Source organism: Chrysochloris asiatica, unplaced genomic scaffold (assembly GCF_000296735.1).
Source record: "Chrysochloris asiatica unplaced genomic scaffold, ChrAsi1.0 scaffold00026, whole genome shotgun sequence".
Classification (NCBI taxonomy): domain Eukaryota; kingdom Metazoa; phylum Chordata; class Mammalia; order Afrosoricida; family Chrysochloridae; genus Chrysochloris; species Chrysochloris asiatica.
The window spans coordinates 23,802,684-23,829,430 of record NW_006408544.1 but is presented as its reverse complement, the minus strand read 5'-3'; the positions used below and the strand labels follow the sequence as shown (position 1 = coordinate 23,829,430).

The window sequence follows — 26,747 nt, the reverse complement described above, 5'->3', positions numbered from 1 at the left end:
TTTCAGCATTTGTATTTAAGGAAACTGAAACTTAGAGGTGCCCCAAATTAGATAGCTAATTTGGGGTGGAGCCAGGTCGTCTAAATGTTCCTTTGTTTTCTGTACATTTAGTTAATACACGTTTGTTGACATCCATAAAATGCCAGGCATTCTGTTTTGTGGTGGATGTACAGAGATAGCTAAGATACGAACCCTTTTCTGAATGGTCAACTGATACAGGAGATAGCCAGAAATCATGATAGTACTAGCGGTGGGTCTCAGTCTTCCTGTCTATTAAATAGGATAAATGATATCAGAGATCTCTTTTAGTTTCAAAAATCTTATCAGTATATCACTAATATGTGTTTAAGTCCATTTATGGTAAGATTGTAATAACAACTAACATCTGATGTACTTTAATTCTTAAGTGTCTTCTCACCTGGCTTTTAATTAATGAGATTCTATCTGAAGGAGGCTGCTTTTGTTTTTATTTTAAATAACTCTTGCCTTAAAAATAGAACTCCCTGATAGTACCACTTGGCATCACACAGAGATGTATGATATATGTCTTCTGAAGCAACAACATAATTTAACGAGATGTACATATTATTTAACTGGCTAGTAAAGCAGATATTCATTCTGATTCTACTACCAGCCTCATGGGATCAAGTTGGTAAGGGCTTTGCTACTCTTTTAAGGGACCCTTACTTCTTGTGTCACATGCAAGAAAAATTTTGCAGAAGATAATTAAAAAATGGTTTTAGCAGTACATTGACAGGGAGCTGCCAGAAATTCAAGCTGGATTCAGACGAGGACAAGGAAAAAAGGGGATGTCATTGCTGATGTCAGATGGATTTTAGCGGAAAGCAGAGAATATCAGAAAGATGTTTACTTGTTGAATATGCAAAGACATTCAACTATGGGTAACATTACAAGGAATGTGTATTCCAGAACACTTAATTGTGTTCATTAGGAGGCTTACATAGACTAGAGGCAGTCCTTAGAGCAGAACAAGGGGATACTGACCAGTTTAAAAAGGTGTGCATCAGGGATGTATCCTTTTACTGTACTTATTCAATCTATATGCTGGACAAATAATCCAAGAAGCTGGATTATATGAAGGAGAACTTGATATAAGAATTGGAAAAAGACTCATTAACAACCTATGATATATAGATCATATAACCTTCCTTACTTGAAGTGAAGAGGACTTGAAATATTTACTGATGAAGATTAAAGACTACAGTCTTCAGTGTGAGCTGCACCTCAGTGTAAAGAAAACAAAAATTCTAACAACTGGACCAGTAGATAACATCATGGTAAATATAGACAGATTGAAGTCGTCAAGGACTTAATTTTGCTTGGCTCCACAATCAATGCTCATGGAAACAGCAGTCAAGAAATCAAATGGTGTGTTACATTGGGCAAATCAGCGGTAAAAGACCTCTTTGAAGTGTCAAAGAGCAAAAGTGTCACTTTGAGGACTAAGGTATGCTTGACCCAAGCCTTGATATTTTCAGTGGCTTCATATGCATGTGAAAGGTAGACAATGGTAGAGAACAGAAAAGATTTGATGCGTTTGAATTACGATTTTCCTGAAGAATAGTGAGAGACTGGGTGTTGTTTTGTTCTGTTGTATGTAGACTCACTGTCACTATGGGTTGGACCTATTTGACGGCACTTACCAAAAGACCATAGAAGAACTGATGCTTTTGAGTTATGGTGTTGGAGGAGAGTATTGAAAATGCCATGGGCTGCCAAAGAACCAATAGTCTGTTTTGGAAGAAGTGCAGCCATAGTGGAGGCCAAGATGGCCAAATTTCATCTCTCATACTTCAGACATATTGTCAGGAGGGACCAGTCACTGGAGAAGGATATCATGTTTGGTAAGGTGGAGGGTCAGAGAAAAAGATGAAGACCCCTAACGAGGTGGATTGGCCAAGTGGCAGCTTTGATGGACTAAAGTGTGGCAACAGTAGTGAGGTTGTCCCAGGATAGGGTGGTGTTTCATTCTGTTGTGCATAAGGTCGCTATGAGTTGGTACCAACTCGTTGGCACCTAACAACAACAACAACCAACAACAATGAAGTCCTGATGTGGCACTGTGGGCTAATGTGTCAGACTGCAAAGTCATTTGAATGGCATGGTCGGTGGCTCAAGCTCACCAGCTGCTCCTTGGAAACCCTATACAGGGTCGCTATGAGTTGGAATCGACTCGACGGCACTTAACAACAAACCCATCAACAATCATTTTCCTTTTCAGAGCTATGTGTTCTTTGGCAATTCAGTTTCCTTATACATAAATTACAAATAGTATTAATAATCTTGCTATATAGTTCCTTGATATAATTCTTGGATTTATATAGTAAAACCTGTGAAAACTGGAACCTGTATATCAGAGTTCCAAAACAAACAAACTCATATAGTATCCAGTAGACTGAACGATAGGAAAGTGGTAAGACTGTACCATTTTAGAGGTAGAAAACTTGTGAGACCCAGAAAAATAAGCCAGTGCTATTGAGTTCTGTCTTACACAGGTCTTATTATAAAACATGGCTAGGAGGCTCAGTCTTGGGATTGATTATGTACATAAACATGCATACATATCCTCACACACATATGCACAAATTTAATATGGATGATTTACATCATTTGTTGTTATGCTAAACTGTGTTGATTTGAGTGTTTTCATGATATAGGAAGCTATGCTACCAATATTTCAGATATGAGCAGGATCATTTATGGTAGGCATTTTTCAGCAGAGCTTTCGTTGTTGTTATTAAGTGCCATCAAGTCGGGTCCGACCCATAATGACCCTGTATAGGGTTTCCAAGGAGCAGCTGGTGAGCGTGACCCAACAACCTTGCAGTTCAAATGGCTTTGCAGTCTGGTGCATTAACCCACAGTGCCACACCAGGACTCCCTACAAACTAAGAAGAAAAGCCTGGTGAATTACTTCCAAAACTTGGCCAATGAAACCTATGGATTACCACAGAATATTGTCTGATACAGTGCTGGGAGGGGAGTGCCTAGATTCAGAGGCACTACAGACTAGCCACAGTGAACTTATTTACCCATGATCCTGGAGATGACAGAGGGCCCGGCAGCATTTTGTTTTGTCATACCTAAGTTGTCATGATTTGGAGCCCACTTGATGGGAGCTAACTACAATGTGACTGTTTGTTACCTTCCTCAGAGGACTGTGGTGAATCAAGAGTTGCTTTTTCTATTTTTATCAATTTAACCAAGGGGTCCCATATTCACCCAGAGCAGGCAGGGACACTTGTTGCTGTTAAGCCAATGACTGCTGCTAGCAACCCTATAGGACAAAGGAGAATTGTTCCACAGGGTTTTTCAAGGCTGTACTTATGAATCAGGCTGCGAACCTTCAGGTCAGCGGTTTGAAACTGCCAGCCGCTCCGCGGGAGAAAGATGAGGCTTTCTACTCCTGTAAAGATTTACACCCTCGGAAACCCTGTACAGGGTCGCTATGGGTCGGACCCGACTCGATGGCACTTAACAACAACAACAACAACAACCATGTTTATGGAAGCAGACTGCCACTGGTGGGTTCTAACTGCTATTTTCTGTTAGCAGCCAGGTACTTAACCATTGCACCACTAAGGTCCTTGAGAGCAGGAACTGAAAAGCCAAATGCCTACTGGGCCATGCAAACTAGCATAAACTAAAGAGAACAAAGTTTCTGAAAACTGAAAGTGCAGACTCAATGAGAATGGAAACTGATGTGCTGTTTGAGTGTCAGAGACAAAATATGGACTGGAGGTGCCCTGGAGAGCATGTGCTCCTTTTCCCGAAGGAAGGTGGTCACAGTATCACTGTCTGCATGGCTATGTGGTGTTGGAGCTGATTTTTTAAGAGAACCTAGAAATCTGGATGTTACGTGAGACCTGTTGCCATTAAATTATGTTAATAACGAATTTAAGACATTTTAAACCCTGGTTCGGGCAAACAGAACGTCTCTGCATGTCAGATTCGACTGTGAGTTGACAACTTGTGAGCTCTGACCTCAAATTTGACCTTGATGGGGTACTTTGGAGTGCTCTGACACCGTGGGTTGTTTTCCAGCATGATTTTGTTCTTACAGGGTCTCCAATAATGTGTCAACTCTTCACTTTTGGCACAGCATCTGGATTCAGTCTTGCCTTTGGACTATCTCGAACTTTGGTCCTCCCAGGTGTCTGATGTCCTGCCAGTGCACATGTTGTTTATTTTACTGCCACATGAATGCGGTGTTTTGTGTACACTTGGGAAGCACAAATTGGACGGGAGCACTTACCCTGACGAATGCATGTTTAACTGTTGGAAAAATAAAAAGAAATGTTTTTCCTCCACCTTTATTACAGATTTGCCTCCCAGGTAGCCTCATGTGATCTTTTGAGCATGTGTGGCAGGAGTCTTGTAGTATTTCTTCCCTGAGTCAGGGGCCCTGGGTCCTGCTAATCACTGTCAAAGCCCATGTGTTTACACGATTCAAAGATGTCCCTGGAATAACTGCAGTTTATAATCATGCATTTCTCTTGTGATCAGATTGCATCTGGGGAGTGGCTGGCTGGCCCACAGCTCCTTGAATTCAAAACTTTCTGTGGCTTTCTATCACCTATGAGAGCAAGTATTAACATCTATTGAGCCAGGAAATTGCTGAATACAGTGTAAGTTGTATTACATTAGTCTTCACAATCAACTCTGTGTTAAGAACTATTGTGCAAAGTCCTATTGTAAGATGATGTAAATGAAGACCAGAGGGATAAAATGACTTAGCCCAAGGTCTTACAGCAAACATGGTGGCAGGTGAAAAAGCCCTGTCTGCCTGACTTAGAAGTTGACAGATAAATCAGAAGAAAGAAAGGACCAACCACAGTGGGTTGCATGGCTAAGAGAATCCTTTGGAGAAGACTTAACTCTTGATGAGCTGGTACTTTTTACTTTCAGGTTAGAAGGCACTCAGCGTATGACCAAGGAAGAGCTGCCTCCTCAAAGTAGTGGTGGTGGTTGTGTGCTGGCAAGTCAGTTCCCTCTCATAGCTCCCCTGTTACAGAGGTTCTGAAGCTGTTCATCTTTATGGGTGCAGAACGCCTCAAGGTAGAGTTTATCTTCAATGACTGTATATGCTGATATGATACAACTCCAAATGAAAAGAAACAGGCATAAGCATCCATTAATAAGCAGAGTATGGATTGCATGAAGTATGAATCAAGAAAAAGCATTAAGTTGTCAAAATTGAAATGGAATACTGGAAGATAGTTATTTCTAGACATTAGTATGTTGAAATGGACTGGTATTGACTATTTTGAACCAGACAATCACATGGTCTATTTCAGAGACGATAGATTGAAGACAATTGGCATCCCATTCATCGTCAAAAAGAACATTTCAAGATCAATCCTGAAATTCAGTGCTGTCAGTGATAGGACTGTATCCATATGTGCATCTACAAGGAAGGCCAGTTAATATGGCAATTATTCAAATGTATTCCCTAACCACTAATGCCAAAGATTAAAAAAAAAACGAAGATTAAAAAAACAACAAAACATACAATTTCTATAGTTTGAAATTAATCAAACATGCACTCAAGATGCATTGATAATTACTAGAATGCAAAACTTGGGAAATAATGGCCTTGATGATAGAAATGACTGTCCAAAGCTCAAGATGAAACTGAAGATAATCAAAACAAGTCCACAAGAGTCAAAGTTCAACTCTGAGTATATCACTCCTGAATTTAGAGACCATCTCAAGAATAGAGTTGACACATTCGACATAAATGACTGAAGAGCAGATGAGTTGTGGGATGACATCAAGGACATCATACACGAAGAAAGGAGAAGGTCATTTAAAATACAGACAAGAACAAAAAAAAAAGACCAAAATGGATGTCAGAAAAGATGCTGAAATTTGCTTTTGGACATAGAGTAGCTAAAGTGAATGAAAGAAATGATAAAGTTAAAAGAGCTGAACAGAAGATTTTAAATGTTAGAGAAGACAAACTATTACAATGAAACGTGCAGAGATCTAGAGTTAGAAAACCCAAAGGGAAGAACATAGTTGGCATTTCTCAAGCTGAACGAAATGAAGAAAAATTTCAAACCTTAGATTGAAATATTGAAGGATCCATGATCAAAATAGAAAATACCATGGTGTGTTCATCAGCTATACCTTAGTCTTCAAAGTGACCTCTTATAAAGAGGTCTTTGGCAGCAGATTTGCCCACTGTTGGATTGTTGGATTTCTTCACGGCTACTTTACTTTTATGAGTGTTGATTGTGGATCCAAGTAATATGAAATCCTTGACAACTTTAAACTTTTTTTTAACTTATTCATGATGTTATTCATTGGTTTAGTTGTGAGGATTTTTGTTTTCTTTACATTGAGCTGTAATCTATATTGAAGGCGGTAATCTTCATCAGTAGTGATTTATCAGTAAGTGCTTCAAGTCCTCTTTGCTATCAGCAATCAAGGTTGTGTCATCTGCATATCTCAGGTTATTAATGAGCCTCTACTCTTAATGCCCTGTTCTTCTTCATTTAGTCCAGCTCAGAATATTTGCTTGACATACAGATTGCATAAGTATGTGGAATGGATACAACCCTGACACACTGATTTTCTGACTTTGAACCATTCTGTATTGCCTTGTTGTTGTTGTTGTTAAGAACCATTCTGTATTGCCTTAGTTCTGTTCTAATGACTGCCTCTTGGTCTATGTGTAGGTTCCTCATGAACACAATTAAGTATCTTGGCATTCCCATTATTCATAATGTTATCCATAATTTGTTGTCATCCATGGAGTCAGTTGAGAAAAGTAGTCCATACAGTTGATATGCCTGTATGTGGACAGTGAATAAGGAAGACCAAAGAAGATTCGATAGCTTTGAAGTATGATGTTGGTGAAGAATATTGACTAGAACCTGGACTGCCAAAAGAATGAACCAATCTTTCTCGAAAGAAATACAGGATGTCCCTTAAAAGTGACAACGGTGAGACTTCTGCTCACATAGTTTGGACATGTTATCAGGAGGGACCAGTACCTGGAGAAGAACAACATGTTTGATATAGTAGAAGGTCAGCAAAAAAGAGGAAGACCTTTAAGAAGATATCTCAACATAGTGGCTACAACAGTGAGTTCAAGTCAGGGAACAATTGTGAGGGTATTGTTTTGTTCTGTTGTACACAGGGTCACTATGAGTCAGAGGTGGATCAGCCATACCTGTTACCTAACAGCAAAAACAGTTGTTAATCAGGTGCTATAAAGATGATGTCACAGAGATGTGATTATTTGTATAAGCACACACAAAGTGCTGTGTACACATGTGATTCTTGCTATGTCCAAACTCTGGGCATCCATATAGCAAACATGTTTGAGTCAAAGGAGAGTAGAGAACGTGTCTTTGTGTGTATAAATCTGCCTTAATATTTAAGGAGAAGACTTTGTCTTTTATTCTAGTTCCAGGTCAACATACACTATTATAATTGAATTTTTAAATTGTTGTTATCTGCATAGACATAATTCATGGATACTTCGCAAGAAAAGCTAACTGGCTACATTTCAGAGTTAACTTTAGATCCATCTTGTTCGATTCCATAGCCTGGTTATGCTGATCGCGAAGCATATTATTTAATTTCTCTGACTCTTGGTTCTTTGGCTATGTACTAATAATTTAGAGGATTGTTTTGAGAGTTAAATCAGTTGATGTATCCAAAGTCTTTAGCATATAATAGACACCTAACCAATATAAATGTACTCCCATCCTTTTTAAAAAGAGCGATCAAAGAGAGAGAGGATGTATTGAGACATGACTCAGAGTGTTACCTGAAGTGGAGGGATTGAATGTCCTGTTGGCTCTGGTTGTTGTGTATTACTAGAAATTGTCACATTTGTGAAATGTATTATATGACAAAAGTGGTCTGAAAACTTACCCAATGAAGGGTGCGTGTTATGAACCATGGGTCGTTGTTAAGTTTGTTCTTTTAGTTTTAAAGGGTGAATGTGATAACCCCTTAAAAATCTAGCAAAAATGGCCCAAACAACCAGATTTGAAGAACAAAATGTTTCCACTTGAAGCATTCTCACATAAGAAAGTCTTTCCAAAATTCTTTTTCACACCTGTGATTAGACCATGGAACCTGAGACTCTCCAAAGGCAGTGAAGTCTATTGCTCATCTTTCTGTCCTCAGTACATAACACAGTGTCCCCAGCACCTAACAGTAACTATCAAGATACATTAATTGAACTAAACTAAAAAGCGTTGCACGTCCGTCCTGTGAGGAAAGCTAGGTCTCAGGACTGGATCTGCCATCAGTGTTTCATTTCTCTTTCGCAGCTGCTTTTGGTTCTGACAGTCTTCTTTTTGTGAAGAAAGGGCTTGAACTTTCCAGTTCTGAAGAATGAGCATTTGTCAAGGAAAATCTCTAGACCCAGAATATCGCCTGTTCATACCAGCCAACAACAAGTGTTTTTCATGGCAGTCCGTTTCAAAGGTGGGGAGACGCCTTCATAGTAAACTGAGCTTTGTCTCATCTGGATCGTGTCCAGACTAAAAATCTGAACAAGTATCATAAACCAAGGAAAGTTTACACACTTCTAGGACCAGTAGCAATTAATTACTTTAAATAGAAATGTTGTCACTTACAAGCAACATAAATATTTGTATTTTGAACCTCTAAGTAGTAGTTGGACTGACCATTTTGACCTTAAGTGATTAAAAAAAAAAGAATCAGTTGGCCATATTTTCACAAGGAGTACATTTATAAAGGAAGGCAGAGTCAGGTCATAGAGTAAATAACATGAGCCAGAGGAAAGACAGATGTGAGTTCAAATCCCAGTGACCCCGTTTACTCACTGTGGGAGAACTTGGAGATGTTACAAAACTTCTGACCTCTGTTTTCTGTTGTGTGTAAAATGGCAATAATAGCATTTAACTTTTCATAGCTGTTGCAGAGATTAAATAAATTCCTAACTAGGTTGTAACCTTGAAGTTAGAGGCTCAGTGTTTTCTACCTTTATTTCTAATATCCTACCTAAATTAGTGCCATATGCTGGCACTGCACTTGAGTGAACTGCTTTAACCTTGTTGAGCCTCAGTTTTTTCATTTGTAAAGTAGGCAGAACAGCATCTACCTGGTGAATTCTATACCATAGGTGTGGCATGTTGGTGGTTGTGCGCCATCGAGTCGGTTTTGACTCATAACGACCCTGTAAAGGGTTTCTGAGGCTATAAATCTTCATGGGAGTAGAAAGCCTCACCTTTTAGCCACAGGGAGCGGCTGATAGATTCGAACTGCTGAACTTGAAGTTAGTAGCCCAACTCGTAACTATAACCCACGAGTATGCCAAACTTCATCTCTAATACGTCAGACATATTGTCAGGAGGGACCAGTCGCTGGAGAAGGACATCATGTTTGGTAAGGTGGAGGGTCAGAGAAAAAAGAGGAAGACCCCCAGAGAGATGGATTGGCAAAGTGGCAGCATCGATGGACTCAAGTAGTGAGGTTGGCCCAGGATTGGGCAGTGTTTCGTTCTGCTGTGCATGAGGTCACTAGGAGTTGGTACTGACTCGATGGCACCTAACAACAACAACAGATGCTACCAGGGCCCTGTATATTGTAGGTATACCCACTGTCATTGAGTCGATTTTGACCCATAGGACCCTTTAGGACCGAGTACAACTCTTCCACCAGGTTTCCAAGACTGTAAATCTTTATGGAAGCAGAATGCCTCATTTTTCTCCCAAAGAGTAGTTAGTGACTTTGAACCGCTGACCTTTCGATTAGCAGCCCAATGCTTAACTCATTGCACCACCAGAGCGCCTTTAGGTGGTCCAGAGCGCCTTTAGGTGGTGGTGGTTGTGGTGGTTATGTGCCGTGGAGTTGATTCCGGTTCATAGCGACCCTGTACAGGGTTTCCGAGGCTATAAATCTTTTCAGGAGCAGAAAACCTCCTCTATCTCCTGTGGAAGAGCTGGTAGTTTTGAACTGCTGACCCTGAGGTTAGCAGCTCGATTCGTAACCACTACGCTACCAGAGCTCCTTTAGGTAAGATGTATAAAGTATCTATCACAGAGTGACAACTGCCTGATTTGAGAGCCTTGGGGATGCAGTGGTTACGTGCTCAGCTGCTAACTGAAAGGTTTGGAGTTCAAACCCACCTACTGCCTCTGTAGGAGACAGTTGGGGATCTGCTCCTATAAAGTTTGATGGTGGTGGTGGTGTGCTTTCTAGCTGCTTCTGATTCATAGCAACCCTGTACAGGGTTTCCAGAGCTGTAAATCTTTATGAGATCAGAAAGCCTCGTTTTTGTCCCTCAGAGTGAGTGATAGATTCACACTGCAGCCCAGTTTGTAATCCAGTTCTCTACCAGAGCTCCTTTCTGTAAAGATGACAGCCTAGGAAACCCTATTATGGAGCAGTTCTACTCTGTCATACTGTCTTTATGAGTTGGAACTTGACAGCACTTAACAACAACAACTTAGACATGTCCGCTGCATCCAGTAGTATTTTGTTGGTAGATGTGTAGACTTTCTGCTGGTGTTAGCTCAATTACTATTCTGGTGCTTCCAGGATTTTGCTTATTTTAAGGAAAACACAGATGAGGTTAAGTGGACAATTGGACAACTCTGAAGAAACCACTTGAAGGACTTGATGTATTGGAGAGATTGAAGCCCCTCCCTGATGCTCTGATTTTGATGAAGCAGATGTGCAAGGCTTTTGGTTCACTCCTCCATCACCCTCCACCCCCGCCCCACTAAGGACTTTCTAAAAAGCACTTTTGAGAGAAGCAGACTGCATTTAATTTTGTGGAAACGTGAAGCTGTGGCTGAAGGGAGCGGGGCTTTGGGGCTAGGTCACTTTGGTAACACTTCCCACATAACTTTATCAATGGGTGGGCCACTGAAACTTACCCTGTGTTTTTTTAGACCCCACCCCCAAACCTCCCAACCTGGTCAAGTGTTAGTTTTTCAAAGCCTAAAAAGTTTCAAAGCTCTGAACTCAACACAGGGGCCTTTCTTCATGCTTTGATTTTCTGCCCATTAAGTGTTTGTCCCTGAGTTCGTATTTCGCCTCCTCTGTAGCCAACACAGCTTGAGGGGTCCCTGGAGGTATAGGGAGTTCATTGATCATTGAATAAAAGAAAGAGAAATGCTTGAGTCTGGGTCTGGAACAACCAGATGGATTTTACCCCCTGGATCCTACATTGCAAACAATTTGCAATGCACCTTTATTAGAGATAAATCTAGATTCTAGGATATTGGCTCCTGGTTTTTAATTAGATGCTTAGTACATGGTAAACATTCAGTAAACATTTGCCAGTGATGTTGTCTTGACTGTCCCAAACAAAACTCCCACCAGTATCTCCTACTTTCCCTCAGGGCCGTGAGAATTGCTGAGGGTCACTTGATTTGCTAATAAAATCTTAACTGCTTCATTCTCTCTTTGTGAAGTGACTGACTTTAGAAAGTACCCAGGATTTAGAGTCAGATCATGTAAACTCCAGCCAGTTCCTTGCAGAGGGACTCTGGCAGTACGTTTTAATCTGTTTCAATCTGAAAAATCAGTTGCCATCAATTCAACCTTAACTCATGGCAACTGCATATCAGAGTAGAAGTGTGTTCCACAGTGTTTTCAGTGGCTGGTTTATTAGAAGTAGATCTTCCAGCCTTCCTACCAAGGCATCCCTGATGGACTCGACCTCTAAATTCTCTGTTAGCCGCAGAGTGTGTTAACCATCTGTACCACCTGATGTACTGGTTTTTTATCGTCTTTTCCATTAACCTTTAATTTTTCTACTTTACTATTATTTTTAAAACTGTCTTGCCCATCACTCAAGTTAACATGTCAGCTGCTCCTCGGAAACCCTATACTACAGGTTCGCTGAGTCGGAACCGACTCGATGGCACTTAACAACAAGAAACAACAACCCTCTGGCCAGTGAATAACTCTTCCTTCCCTCCCACCCCTGGTAACCATTGGAGAATGTTTCTCCTATTGACCTTTATGCCACTTGAAGGTTGGGACTTAGCCTTCTTGACCTCAGTAGCCCTGTCAGTGCCCAAGTGTGTGCCTGATCCATAATGGCAGCAAGCTTTGTCAGATGGCAGTAGTTCCTATAAATATCCTTAACATAGTTTGAGCACATGTAGTAATTATCTAGTAGGGTGATCAGAGTTCTGGTATGGCCTTGTAGGGTAAGCATTAGACTGCTAACCTTAAGATCGGCAGTTCAAAACCACCAGCGGCTCCTCGGAAGGAGGAACAGACTTGGCAGCACATAACAACAACAACAACAACAAGGTAGTTTACCACAGGGTGGGTAGTTCAAAAATACCAGCCACTCCACGGATACTAAGCACTGGCTTTTCTTGAGTGTACTAAGCACTTGGGTCCTGGAGACCTTTTGTGCATTTTAGGATCAACTCCAGCCTTCTCTGTGGGACATCTACAGTGTCCCCAACATAGTGACCTTTTATCTCTTCACTGTGCTCTATACATATGTCAGTCAATACTCTGGAAATATTGTAGTGCCATTGCTTTTGTGTTTCTTGCAATGCTGTGTGCTTCTTGAGAGCAGGTACTATTACTTACTCACCTCAAGTCAAGGGCAGCAGTTCGAAACCACCAGCCATTCCACAGGAGAAAGGTGAGGCATTCTGCTCCGGTAAAGATTTACAGCCTTGGAAACCCACAGGGTCACTATGGGTTGGAACCAACTCCACGGTACATCACTACTACCACCCCAGATCCCATTGTCTAGCCCTGGGGATTTTCTTGAAATGGTAGTAACTTTAGTGACTGGTAATTAAGATAGCGCTATTGATGGGAATGGAGACCTTGATTTGAAAGAGAACAAGTCTCTTCTGAGCCCTGGAGAGACGGGCCTGGGTATTATGTCTCTTGAGCACTTGCTGCCCAGTTTTTGAGGGGAATGTTTATGCTTTTCACATGAACTGAAGGGAATCTGAGGTTACTCTCTTCTTGGAGCAAACTCAAGATTTGATTGGCATTACCCTCAATAACACCACAAGTTTGTAGGGAGACAAAAAAAGTCATTGGGTTTTCTAAATGCTATTTCCATGCCTTTCAAGAAAATAAACAGAATATATTCTGATCCAAATTCTTGTCTGTTTGTGGTCATTATCTTCACAATCAGAACCGGAAATCCTCTCAACGCCATAGGCAAGGAAGGAAGAAAAGGGATTTGGATTGTTCCCAGGTTGAAAGAGGGCAAAGGAACTGACCAGACAGATTTTCTTTTTTTTTTTTCCTGGCTGTTTCTGTTGAACTCTTTTTCCTTCTCCCTGATAGAATTGACTGAGTGTCCACAGTATATGCCATGCATATTTGCCCTGGCTTTCTTCCAGTGAACGCAACTTCATGGACTGATTTTATTTGATTCTTTGTATCTTCCTCTCCTAGACTTTAAGCTTCCTGAAGGCAAGTGTCATCTTGGCAGTCCTTGTATTTAGTAAACGCAGTTGTTGTTGTTGTGAAGTGGCATCAAGTCAGTTCCGACCCATAGCAACCCTGTATAGGGTTTCCGAGGAGCAGCTGGTGAACTTAATCACTGACCTTGCAGTTCAAATGGCTTTGCAGTCTGGTGCATTAACCCAGAGTGCTACACCAGGACTCAGTATTTGCTGAGTAGATGAATAGAATAATACATGATCTTATTAAATCATCACAGCTATCCAAAGCTAGACTTCATTCTTCTGTTTGAACAGATGAGAAAGGGGGAGAGAGTGTTGGAGATGTGGAAAAACTTGCTCAGAATTCCATTACTAGTAGGGAGCAGAGTTGAGATCATTAATTCAGTTCTCTTGGCTGTTAACTGAAACGTTAGAGGTTTGAGATCAGTTGGAAGAAAGGCCTGGTGATCTTCTTCCAAAAAAGCCAGCCATTGGAAAAGTCCATGGAGTTGGACCAGTCGGACAGATGCACATGAGCCCCAGAGTCAACTTGACAGCAACTGGTAATTGATCTAACGCCAAAGCTCTTTTATATGTGTTTTACTGTCCTTAGAAACATATGTTTTACAGGCTTATCATGTGAACACTATTAAAAATAGAAGCTGGAGGCCTAAGAGTGTGGCATAAATGTAAGAAACCCAAGATCTGTTCCCTCCCTGAGTTTATTAGCAACGCTTTGGCTCCTAGGCACCATAGAGGCTGCCGCGAGCTGGATCTCAAAGAGCTGAACATTTTCATCACAACGTGCGGAACTTTAAAAGTGGACTATTAATATAGTACTGCTGGCTTCTCAGTGACTTTTCAGAGCCAACTTGGCTACATTTCAAAATGTTTAGGCTGTGGAATGAAGATGATGGCTTAGCCCATATCAACCCCCAAAGACCAGCTGCCTAAGCTAAGCCAGAACAGCCACTCACTGTGGCCTCCCTTCACCCTCTTCACTTCATTGCAGAGACTGAGTTTCGAGAGCTAATGATTATTCCCTTCCAGGGCCTCTCTGTGTTTACTCTGGGAAGGTCAGGCACAATACTGTTGTGTGTTGCTGCTCTTTTTTGTGCAAAGCACCGGTATGAATTTGATAAAGTAAATTGTTGTTTTAACAGGAAGCAGTTTGGGGGATGGGTGTGTGTCACAAAATAAATAGCTATAGAATTCAAATAAATCCAAAGAATAAAACCAAATAAATTCATGTGTGTATGCACAGTGATACATAAATACACTTTTTAGAAAGTACACATTTTTATCGTTGCTGGTCTGGACAAAAGTAATTGAAAAATTGTGGTGCTTATGGTATATATTTTTTAGAAGTGGTCTGGGGCTTCAAGCAACGTGACATGAATTTAATTCTTTTTGGAAAGCATGAAAATAGAGTTTTATCTGTAAAGCAATCACTTATTTTGGGATTTTTCAGCTAATGAAATTCACATTTGGAGGAAACCAATTTGCAAAAGTTGATTTAGGGATTTAGATATTTGAGGGTGGGGGTGAACTAAGAGGCCTGAATGAGCTAAATGTTCTCTTGGAAGCTGTTTAGCTCACAAGCAAGATGGGAAAGATCCATTAATTGTCAAGTCAACTCTGGCTGACAGCAGTGTGTTAGAGTAGAACTGTGCATCATAGGGTTTTTGACGGTCACATTTTTCAGAAGTAGATCACCAGATCTTTCTTTTGAGATGCCTCTAGAGGGACTTGAACCTACAGCATTTCATTACTTGCTGAGCATATTGACCATTTGCACACCAGGGACTCCCAAGATTGGGAAGAACGAAAAAAACGAAACAACCTGCTCCGTCCCAGTTGACGCCAACTTACGGTGACCTCCATGGTAGGGAGAAGAGCTACTCTGCAGAGTTAGCTGGGTTGTAATCTTTACAGAAGCACATTGCCAGACTTTTCTTTTGTGTTGTTACTGGATGAGTTTGGACTCCAAACTTTAGGTAAGTTGGAGTCGGTCCTGACTCATAACGACCCTGTACAGGGTTTCCGAGGCTGTAAATCTTTATAGGAACAGAAACCCTCATCTTTCTCCTGTGGAACAGCTGGTAGTTTCGAACTGCTGACCTTGTGGTTTGCAGCCCGATTCATAACCACTATACTAGTTGAGCATAAACCATTTGTGCCACCCAAGGACCTTAAGAGAGCAGTTGTTACTGTTAGATGCCATTGAGTTGGGTCCAACTCACATGAACCTATGCACAACAGAATAAAACACTACCTGTGCCCATCTCACAATCGTCCTTATGCTCAGTCCATTGCTACTGCCACTGTGCCAATCCATGTCGTTGCTGGGGGCCGGGGGTTCTTCCTCTTTTTCTTTTGACCATCCACTTTACCAAGCATCATGCCCTTCTCCAGGGACTGGTCCTTCTGATAATATGTCCAAAGTATGAGAGATGAAGTCTTGCCAAGTAATAGTACTTAAATAATGCTTTAAAAATTACCTCTTAGGGTTGTTGAAAAGATTCAGTGCAAAATGGATACAAAGTAGATTTCCACATCAGTGACCTGTCAGTGGTGACTATTTTTATTACCTGAAGCAAGCTTGGTGGCACAGTGGTTAAGTGCTCACCTGCTAACTGGAAAGTCTTAGGTTTGAACCCACCAGGTCCTCTGTGCAAATCTTCCTCAGTAAAGAAATCCTGTGGGGCAGTTCTGTTCTGTCCTTTAGGCTTGCGATGAGTCAGAATCAACTCGATGACAATAGGTTTAGGTTTATTATTATTATCAAGATACTGTTTTGTGTTTTTCCCTGGTCAGAGTATTTCCACTTTTACCCTGTGTGGTGGTATTGAAGCTTGAACCTGGAGAGTAGAAGAGGAAGGGGTATTCCATTCTAAGAGAATAACAGGAACCAACAGCCTCTGTGTGCTGTTTTCTCTGGAGGGAGTGAGAAGGAGATGGCAGACCGTGAAGTTGGAGAAGAAAGGTATATCACAGGGATCTCATGAAGCCCTATATGGACTTTATCTTACTGCGTGGGCAATATGGAGCCATTGGAGAGGTTTTGGCAAGGCAATGGTGTGCTTCTTTAGGAAGCAAGCAATGGCTATGTGTAAGGGGCAGTGAAGCCAAGAGACTTTGACTGGAGGCTATTGCAGTACTCTAGGTTAGAGAAGTTGTAGATCTTTGCTTTTCAATTTAGGGTTTCCTGGCAAGTGATGGAATGTGCTCTCCATGACCTTTGAAAGCATGGCATCTGAGCTGTCCACTGATAACCAGCAGCAGCTGCAAGAGCTGCCTCGTGCTCCTGGGTGCCCTTGGGCTTCACTCCAGTTCTCCAGGCAGCAGGGTCAAGCTCAGCTCTATTGAGTCTTGTTTAGTCCTTGGATAGTGAAAGAAATAGATGGGTAAACTAGAGTTCATTGAGCAGCTACTATGTTTTAATCATCATTGTGACTTACTTTACATTCAGGGAAGCTGAGACTCAGGGAGATGGAATGGGAACCGGAAGTCACGATGCTAGGAGCTGGTGGATCTTTGGGACTCATAATTCGGCTATATGACTTCAAGGCTTTCTCTACTCCAGGCAACCAAAGTCTTAGACTAAGCTTCTTAAAGGGGACTTTTCAAGATGAGGGGTCTAACCCCTACGAAATGAATGCATTCAGAAGAATGGATAATGAGTATCATTGAATTTGAGCCTACGTTAGTAATAATTATGAATGGAACTTTAACAAGGTGTTGTAGAAGAATGCATATGCTCTGACCTGCTCTTGAGCAAAACCTTGCACCTCACTAAAACCCTCAGGCACTCCACCTGTAAAGGAGAATAATGCTACTCTTCTTTAGTTGTTGGTGTTGCAGGCTGCCGAATTAATTCCAAATCCTTAGCAATGTTACAGGACAAAGTAGAACTACCCCATAAGGTTTCTTAATGTGAAATCTTCACGAGGGGACATTGCCAGATCTATTCTCCTATGGACCTATACTGGTGGGTGTGAACTGTTGACTTTTCAATTAGCAGCCAAGTGCTTACTCGTTGTGTACCGAACTCCAGTCTTCTTTTAGGGGTGAGGAAAACATAAAGGGGCGCTGAGTACAGTGAAGTCTCTCCTTAGGTTGTAGATGGCTACCAGTGAGAAAAAAAATCATTGCTGTCAAGGGTGGCCTTTGACTTTCTTGCACTGATCTTTTCCCTCTTCATTATTTCTTTCTCTTCCATGCAATGATTCCATCTTGACCAGCGGGCCTGCCTTTCCTCATCATCGAGTCAAGCACCATTAAGCCTTACCACCGGGGCTTTTACTGCAATGACGAGAGCATCAAGTACCCGCTGAAAGCTGGTGAGACAATAAATGACGCTGTGCTCTGCGCTGTGGGGATCGTCATTGCCATCCTCGCGGTAAGCGCCCAGACTCTGCCATACAGTCTGAATCCTCCCAAATTCTCCTCGTATTGTCATGTTCCGGAGTACCCCTGTCAGCACTGACCTCTGCAGATCAAGTGTCAAGAACCCACTTGGTTACCATGGTTAATTTCATGCAGTTGGTGCACTGACCAAAAGCCAGCATTCACTATGACATGAATATATGCTACGCACCCTTCTAAAATATTTTGTATGTGTTATCCTCAACAATTCTGTATAGATACTGTTATTGTTTTTCTTCTACAAATGAAGAAACAGGTTCACAGAGTAAAAATCATTTGCCCAAGGTCACTTGGTTAATAAGTGGTAAAGTTGAAACATGAACTGTATTGTCACTTTTCCCAGCATGTACGCTCTGAGCCCTGGATGCAGTGATGCCTTGCCCGCAATGACAGGCATTTTGAGTGTTCCCTTCACATCCTCATTGTGAAGCTATCACAGTGGTGGTCTCTGGCATATTACGTAGATCTCTTGCCCAGTGGCTGTGAGGTCTAGGTGAAAAGAAATTAGGACTTAGAATCCAGAGACCTAGGTTCTAGACCTGAACTTGCCACTTACAGCCATACATCTTTAGAAACAAGGATGACCATCTTTCGTTACAACAGTGTAGTAAGGAGTTAGAGAGGCCATGGCTGTTGAAATACTTTGCAGGCTGCTCATCTGCAAGTATAAAGTTAAGACTCACACCCAGGTCTTCCCTTAAAGGGTGAGTGTCTAGTTCTCAAGTGCTGAGATCACAGAAATCCCACAAGTGGGTGGCATTAGTAAACAGGATGTTTTTCTGTCATAGTTTAGGGAAACAAGTTCGAATTGAGGGTGACAGCTCTAGGGGGGGAAGGCTTTCTGTGGGCTCCAGGTGGGGGTGGGGTTTGTCTCCTTTCCAACATCTTTGTCTCCAACATCCTTGGGCCCTACTTATTTTGTATATTTCCATGTGTCTTAGCATCAGTCTTCCCCTGAGTCTAGGAGATTCCTAGCACAGGGACCTTCGGTCCAAAGAATGTACTCTACTCCCAGCTCTTTCTTCTTGGTGATACTGAGGTCTCTCCTCTGCTTCTTCTTCGCTCCTTTTATGTCTTGTAAGATAAAAGATGATGCAGGCAGTACCCCCAGGAAACTTTCTTTACATTGAATCTGGGCTGTGAGCTCAGTAAAGGTGGTGGTGTTTTTGTTAAGTGCTGTTGAGTCAGTTTTAGCTCATAGCGACACTGTATATATAGGGTTTCCAAGGAGCAACTGGTGGATTTAAACTCTGACCTTGCAGTTCACAGTTTAATGCTTACCTACAGCATCACACCAATATCCCACCCCAACCCCCGTACAATTGATTGATTGAATACATCAGATGACATCGTGGCGTGATTAAATCGTTATGTAGCTGCCAAATCACATAGTTGCTAAACCACTGAGAATCATAGCTAAGCCAAGTTGGCACCAATTTTGGTGGGTACACAGTTAAATCTATAACATTGAGTGTGGTGGGAAAATATGCCTCTGATTGTGACAGAATTCACAGTTGCTTTGAGCAATGATAATCCCAGGGGAATTATCTGGACCCAATTTAGAAGGTCCCTATAGACGTGTGCTATAGATGTGTCTCATGGTAATCTAGTTTTGTAATTTGTGAGTTATCCATTTTTGACAGCTGTACTTTTCTTACCTCCATCTTTCTGCTGGTACTTTGCCCTTCAGTTCTAGCCATGTGGAGGAAAGGGGTATGTGTCTCATCTACCAGGATCATGAATTCTCTCTCATAGATCATTGAGTCATTCTTCTACTAAGCATATCATCTTTGGTGTGTAGTAACAAGTCAGAAAGAAGTTTAATATTAACACTGATTAACTCCAGTACACAGTTGGAAAACCAAGATCAAGGGAGTAGAATGACATCCTCAAAAGCAACAGTTATAACTTGTGAGACTGGGGTTCAAGAATGCCATGCCCGGCTTATTTCAAAGTCCCTTTTCCATCTGGCGGATGTAAGTCTAGTGGCTATTGAACTGATCAAGGGGATCAGCTGTCAGTTTATCTTGCCTAGCCCGGATCAAATGTAAGCTGCTGATGTTCCATGGACCACGTTTCATGAAGTCTTTCTTTTGACTTCTCCACTTGGGGTTGGTTGTAAACTTTAAGATCCCTCTGTCGTCAACCAGCCACACAATCAACAGTTTGAATTTGGGGAGGGGGAAGGGAAGCTAGTAGAATTCTTTCCAACCTTTAAAAGAAAAACAGTCCATTTTTGGCAGCTCTACTGGTTTCTTAAAGGTGGACTAAGGATCTTTGTGCTCAAAAGTTGAAAAATAAAAAAAGGACCTAATTTTACTATTTGCTCTACTCTTGAGAGTTGTGGGGCTGAGTTCTCTAGGAAAATGATTTTTTTTTTTTTTTTTTTTAGGTGTGTGTTCATAATGGAAGGCAAATAATTGCAGAAGTTTCTTGTACTAAGGTTTGAACAGGTGTTTTTGACACCTGGCAGATCAGTTAATTGGATGCTTTTAGGAAGCCTTTGTAACGCAGAATGTGGTGAGCTGAAGATAGCATAGGTACAGGAATAGCTGTGCCCTTCACACTATCTACTTGGGACTATTCCTGGTTTCCCTGGCATGGCGTGGTGAGGAGAAATGCTGTTCAAGGGGGCCGTTCCTGCAACTAGCTTTGTGAATGAGGCAAACCACTGGTTTCTACTCGGCTTCATTTTCCTCATCTTAAAAGTAAGAATAACATTTGAGTTCACTCATGGGATAGCTAGATGACTCCAGTGCAGTGATGTATTGTTGTTAGGTGCCATCGAGTCAGTGCCAACTCATAGCGACCTTATGCACAGCAGAACAAAACCACTGCCTGATCCTGGGCCAACCTCACTACTGTTGCCATGCTTGAGTCCATCGATGCTGCCACCTGGTCAATCAATTTCATTGGGGCTCTTCCTCTTTTTCTCTGACCCTCCACCCTACCAAACATGATATCCTTCTCCAATGACTGGTCCCTCCTGATAATATGTCCGAAGTATGAGAGATGAAATTTGGCCATCTTGGCCTCCAAGGAGCACTCTGGCTGCACTTCTTCCAACACGGATTTGTTTGTTCTTTTGGCAGCCTGTGGCACTTTCAATATTCTCCTCCAACACCATAACTCAAAGGCATCAATTCTACAGTCTTCCTTATTCACTGTCCCACTTTCACATGCATATGAGGTTATTGAAAATACCATGGTTTGGGTCAGGCACACCTTAGTCCTCAAGCTGACATCTTTGCTCTTCAATACTTTTGAAAAAAAGGTTTTTTAAAAGGTCTTGTGCAGAGATTTGCCTAATGCAATGCGTCGTTTGATTTCTTGACTGCTGCTTCCATGAGTGTTGATAGTTGATCCAAGAAGAATCAAGTCCTTGACAACTTCAATCCTGGCTCTGTGGGTTAATGCTCTAGACTGCAAAGTCATTTGAATTGCAAGGTCGGTGGTTCAAGCTCACCAGTCGCTCTTTGGAAACCCTATACAGGGTCGCTATGGGTTGGAATAGACTCGATGGCACTTACCAACAACAACATCTTCAAGAATGTTGGAATTTAAGCAGTGATGTATAGGGACATATTTTGTAGCAGTGAGTGACATGAAAGGCAGAGTCTAATAAAACGAGTGGCTCTGGTTTTCAGACCAGTTCCCAGGTTGGGCAAAGGAAAGTGATAAAGTAGCTTCTTTGAGAGCCATGCTTGTCTTCCATTCTTCCTTTCCCAAGAAAATCTTGTGGTCAGCAGCTTGTCCCCTGTTGCTTGCCAAGGCCTGTTCCTTCCTCCTCGCGAGATGCCAACATTTCAAAGAAAAATGTACCTCTAAGAGCTTAATTGTGGCTTGCCCATTTCCTCATGACAAGTTGATGTTTTAATTAAAATGCTCCCTGACCTCCCAAGGTTTCTTCATGGCCTTGGTTACAGGATGAGCTAGAAGGAGGAACAGCTTTGCTTCCCCATCCTGTATAGTGTTAGCAGGTAGACTTGGATCATGCTCTCTTATAGTTCAGAGCTACAGCCCTGGTGGTGCAGTGCATTATACATTGGGCTGCTGACCACAAGGCCAGCAGTTCAAATCCATTAATTGCTTCACAGGAGAAAGGGCACAGAATTATCCTGTCACTGCCCTAGAGAGTCACTATGAGTTGTAGTAACTTGATAACACTGGGGTTTTATAGTTAAGAGAAAGTCAGGCAAGAAAATTCCACAATAATCCTGTGTGCCATGGAAGGGTTCATCTGTGGGTCACATTTCATAGCAATCCTGAGAGCCGGGCATTCTTGGGTTTTCAGCTTAGCCTGGAGGTAAGGGCATATGCTCTGGTTGGGATCTGAGTTCCTCTGTTTATTAGCTGTAGAGCAGGTAGCAAAGTTATTACGCTTTGAGATAAATATGTTTTCCTACTTGTGATAGTTTGGAAAATTAAATGAACTCTTATATACAAAGAAGTTCAATGCCGACACATAAAGTATATTCAATAAATGTTAGTTATTTTTATTTTAAATCAGTAAACAGAAGCAAACATTGGTAAAGTAATTTACATTAAAAACAAACAAACAAAAACAGCTGCTTTCAGACCAGAGGAGCTCTGGTAGCAGTATAGTGGCTACAAATCGGGCTGCGAACCTCAAGGTCAGCAGTTCGAAACTATCAGCAGTCCTGTGGGAGAAAGATGCAGCTTTCTGCTCCCGTAAAGATTTACAGCCTTTGTGCAGGGTCTCTACGAGTCAGAACCGACTCCACAGTACTTAAAAACAACAACAATCAGACCATTCAGTTCATTGTATCTCCATGTGTGTCAGAGTAGAATGGTGCTCCGAGGGTTTTTCAGTGGCTGACTTTTCAGATGTAGATTGCTAGCCTGTCTTCCAAGGTGCCTCTGAGTGGCCTCCAACCACCAAGCCTTTGGTTAACACACAATCACATTAACCATCTGTGCCACCTTGTACTGGTGTGGCTCTGTAGGGTAGGCACTGAACTTCTAACCTCAAGGTCGGTGGTTCAAACCTACCAGCTGCTCCTCGGAAAACCTCTACAGGGTCACTATGAGTTGAAACTGACTTGATTGTACTTAACAACCGAATACTTAGTTAAGACCTTAGAGTTGACAGCAATAGTCAAGTGAAGCCCCCAAGTCTTTGAACTCCTGGCTGGTTCCGTACTAATTAGAAACCAGTTCTCTTGACTCTCACTTCAATGCTTTTGGCAAGAGGATTTTGTCTCCTGATCCAGCTTCTGGTGTCTTTCAGCTGGAGGAAATGTGAGATGTGGGCACCTAATCAGGTCTACTAACCCAGTTACCTGCCATTAAGAACTGAGAGCACTCATGGAAAAAAGTAGACAAAAGCCTAGACAAAAATGAATATATTCATCTTATACATGGTATACTTGATTCTGGAAAAGCTATATCTATAAAGAAATAAACCCAACAACGAAACACCGTACATCTCACTCTCCCATGATGACTGACCACACAGACCTGGTAGCTCCATCCAGAATCGGCTTTTGATCAGAGGACGTGAGTGACAATTGTAGACAGTACAGTGGGAGCCAGAGCTGGAAATCTCATCATCTTGTTTCTTGTTGCCTGGATCTTCTCCTGCCAAATGGCAGATCTGTTTAACACAGCTAGAGCAGCCTTGGCTGATTTGGATGCCCACCTCCAGTCTGAAGCGGTCCCACACAGCAAAGGCACGGAATGCCCATCGAGGAGGCCAGTGCCGCTTAGATATGCAAATCTCCAAAGTTATGGAGAAAGCAGACACCTTTTGGTGGCAGGAGATATGGAAAAAACTAGTCATTTTGACTTCTATTTCAGATGTACCTCAGATTCTGGAATTATAGCATAATAGGAATTCCTTCCAAATCCACAAAGCATTGGTTCCTATCCCTGCCTCTAAAAGGCTTAATGGCTCTAGCAGCAGTGAGATTAGGACCAAATAGCATAGTATCATCTTCTATCTGGCCTCCTCTCAGTATTGCTTTGCACTGCACTGCAGAGATTTTAATACAGGGAAAACCCTCCTTATTGTTTTTAAATAAACGAGAGCTCAGCACTTGTGTTGGGTTCTCAGTATCTAGGAATTGACTTGTGGGAGACTCATGGGTGAATCCTTCTCTCCCAGCCATTAAAAGTTCTATGATTTCTCTCAGCCCATCTTGAATTCTACTTACGTAATGATATTCGTAATTGGAGAGAATAAGTTCACACTTTGGCACCTTCTGACAAAGGCTCAGGTCTCAACTTCTGTACGTATTCACCCTGATACTTGCCTTTCAACTTTGGGTAAACCATTGAATCCCTCGTAGCTTTGCTTTTTTGTTTTTGTGTTTTTTTTTTTTTTAATTGTAGCAATAGTTTACCGCTCCATGTCCTGTTTTGGGGGATTAAATCACGTGACATAAGATGTGTGATCAGTGAGAACCGTCCTCATCCCTGCAGTATTGCTGTATAGATGGCAGAGTGAACTATATGTGCACTTCTGATTTGTACCCAATAGTAATCCTGGCAGGTGCTAAGACCACTGCGACTCAAGGATATTAAGTGCCTTTCTCATAGCTCATTAGTGGCAGGGCCACCCCAGGAATTCCCTGATTCTAAGTCCAGCACATTTCTTTTTCTTTAAAAACATTTATTACTGTTTTTGTTATCGTAGTAAATGTATAAGTAACAAGACATTTGTCATTTCTACATTCTTCACCTATACAGTTTAGTAACATACATTCATCATATGATTCAACCATCACTGTTAACCATTCCTGAATTTTTTCCAGAAATTTTTAACAGACATACAGTATCCCCTAAGCATTGCATTTTCCTTCCCCTCCCTCCCTCACGCTCATCCCTAGAAACCACGAATAAACTTGGGTCTCTGTACACTTGCCTATTCTAGATATTTTATATAAGTGAGATCATACAATCATTGTCCTTTTGTTAAGTCCAAGACATTTAAGTGACAATACAATTGCTATTTTCTACAGTCTGCCTACCCTCCACATTTATTTATCAAGCACCTATGTATGATGTGCCGGGGATGAAGTAAGTGGTAAACATCATCCCAACTCACTGCGAGTTGTCTCCCCACAGTAAACCTGCCAGAAAACACTTCATCTCAGGCAGACAGATTGTCCCTTTAATCAAAGAGCCTTGTAGTATTATTTTGTACAGATCATCTCTCCCAGCTCGATAATAGGTTTCCGGAAGGCAGAGGCCAACTCTTCTTTTCTTTGACAATGATTGACAATGAATAGCACGGGGCTGTGCACATGATAGGTACTAAATAAACACCAGGTGGATACCTCCTTCTCTGGAAGTGTTTCTAGTCTGTGTCCTCCCCAACTTCCACAGACCCCAGTGAACCCTGGCTCACATCTGTCCTTGCACTTACTGAGCTGAATTGCCTTGTGTTTACTTGTCTATTTTCTGGCTACTCAGGAGGTGTATCAGGGTGTAGGGGCAGGTTTGATGTGCTTTTGCATTGCTGGTGCAAGGTGGTAGTGCTTAATGTATGTGTATAGAATCACAGAAGAGGCCATACATTCTGAGCAGAAAATCCAAAGCATTCAGGCAAAAGATGGCCAGAGCATCTATAGAGCAAGGACATGTGGCCTATTTGCTTTCCTAAAATGTGACATCTGCTCCCTAATGTACATGGGAACTAACTCGGTACCACATGCTGATTTCTTGCTGGAAAGACAAGAAGAAGAGCTTAATACCTCGGAGCTTTGTTTATTCAGGATCAAGCTTCACTTTGCCCACATCTGGACTTCATTAGTTCTTCCCCACCCTCCCATCTCCCTTTATCTGAAAGAGCACTGCCAAGAAAACAAGGTTCCCCAAGATTGCCTCCTCATTAAAGGCTAGTCGAATTTGCAAGTCTGAAAAAAGTGAAGTTGCACTGGCCCAGTGGAGCGTTAGCGGGAGACCCGATTGCCCAGTTTACAACCCACTACATCTGTGCAATTACCAAGACCACCAACAGAGAGGCCACATTAATCCTGCAACTTTGTTGTCCCCTGGTCAGATGGCTGCGGAGTTAGTTCTTCAGAGGCCGTCTTCTCCCTGCGGGATTGGTGGGAGGGGGCATCTATTTGAGACTTAACAAACATTGAGATAGTGTTGTCCCTGCTTTACTGTGTTTCCTTTCCCCACCAGCCGCACGGTACTCACACTCATGCACCTGAAACAATGGAGACTGCAGCAGTTCTTCCATAATTACACAGGGCCCTTAGGAGTTCATTCAAAAAATGATCAGATATGAATGAAGCTTAAAAGCTGTAAGTCAGTCATGTTGGGGAGCTGTGGAAGGTTAAATCAGGTTGTTGTTAGGTGCCCTGGAGTCAGTTTGGACTCATAGTGACCCTGTATAGGGTTCCCGAGGTTGTACATCTTTTTTGTTGTTGTTGTTAGGTGCCATCGAGTAGGTACTGACTCATAGCGACCTTATACACAGCAGAATGAAACACTGCCCGATCCTGGGTCAACCTCACTACTGTTGCCACACTTGAGTCCATCGATGCTGCCACTTGGCCAATCCATCTCATTGGGGGTCTTCCTCTTTTTCTTTGACCCTCCACGTTACCAAACATGATATCCCTCTCCAGCAACTGGTCCCTCCTGACAATATGTCCGAAGTATGAGAGACGAAGTTAAAATTAGAGCCACTGAAAGAAGGAAGGGAAAAATGTTTGAGATATAGAAGAAAAACAGTGGTATGACATCAAGGAAGCCTAGGGAATTCCATCCCAAAAAGAAACAAGAGACTGGCAGTAAGTAGGCAGTCAACAGAAAGAACAACCACTATGCTATAGCAACCCTTTAAGGACCTCTGGTAGCATAGTGGTTGCTAGTCGGGCTGCTAACCTCAAGGTCAGCAGTTCGAAACTGCCAGCCATTCCATGGGAGAAAGATGAGGCTTTCTGC

At 42.0% G+C, this 26,747-nt stretch overlaps 1 protein-coding gene across 1 annotated transcript in view; it reads left to right on the top strand.

The window, feature by feature from the left end:
- Positions 1 to 26,747, top strand: part of PPAP2B (phosphatidic acid phosphatase type 2B) — a 117,115-nt gene that overhangs the window by 45,844 nt on the left and 44,524 nt on the right. Inside the window, exon 2 of the mRNA XM_006839817.1 lies at positions 17,639 to 17,796. Coding sequence (XP_006839880.1) covers positions 17,639 to 17,796 — 158 coding nt within the window. The remainder of the gene's footprint in view (positions 1 to 17,638; positions 17,797 to 26,747) is intronic.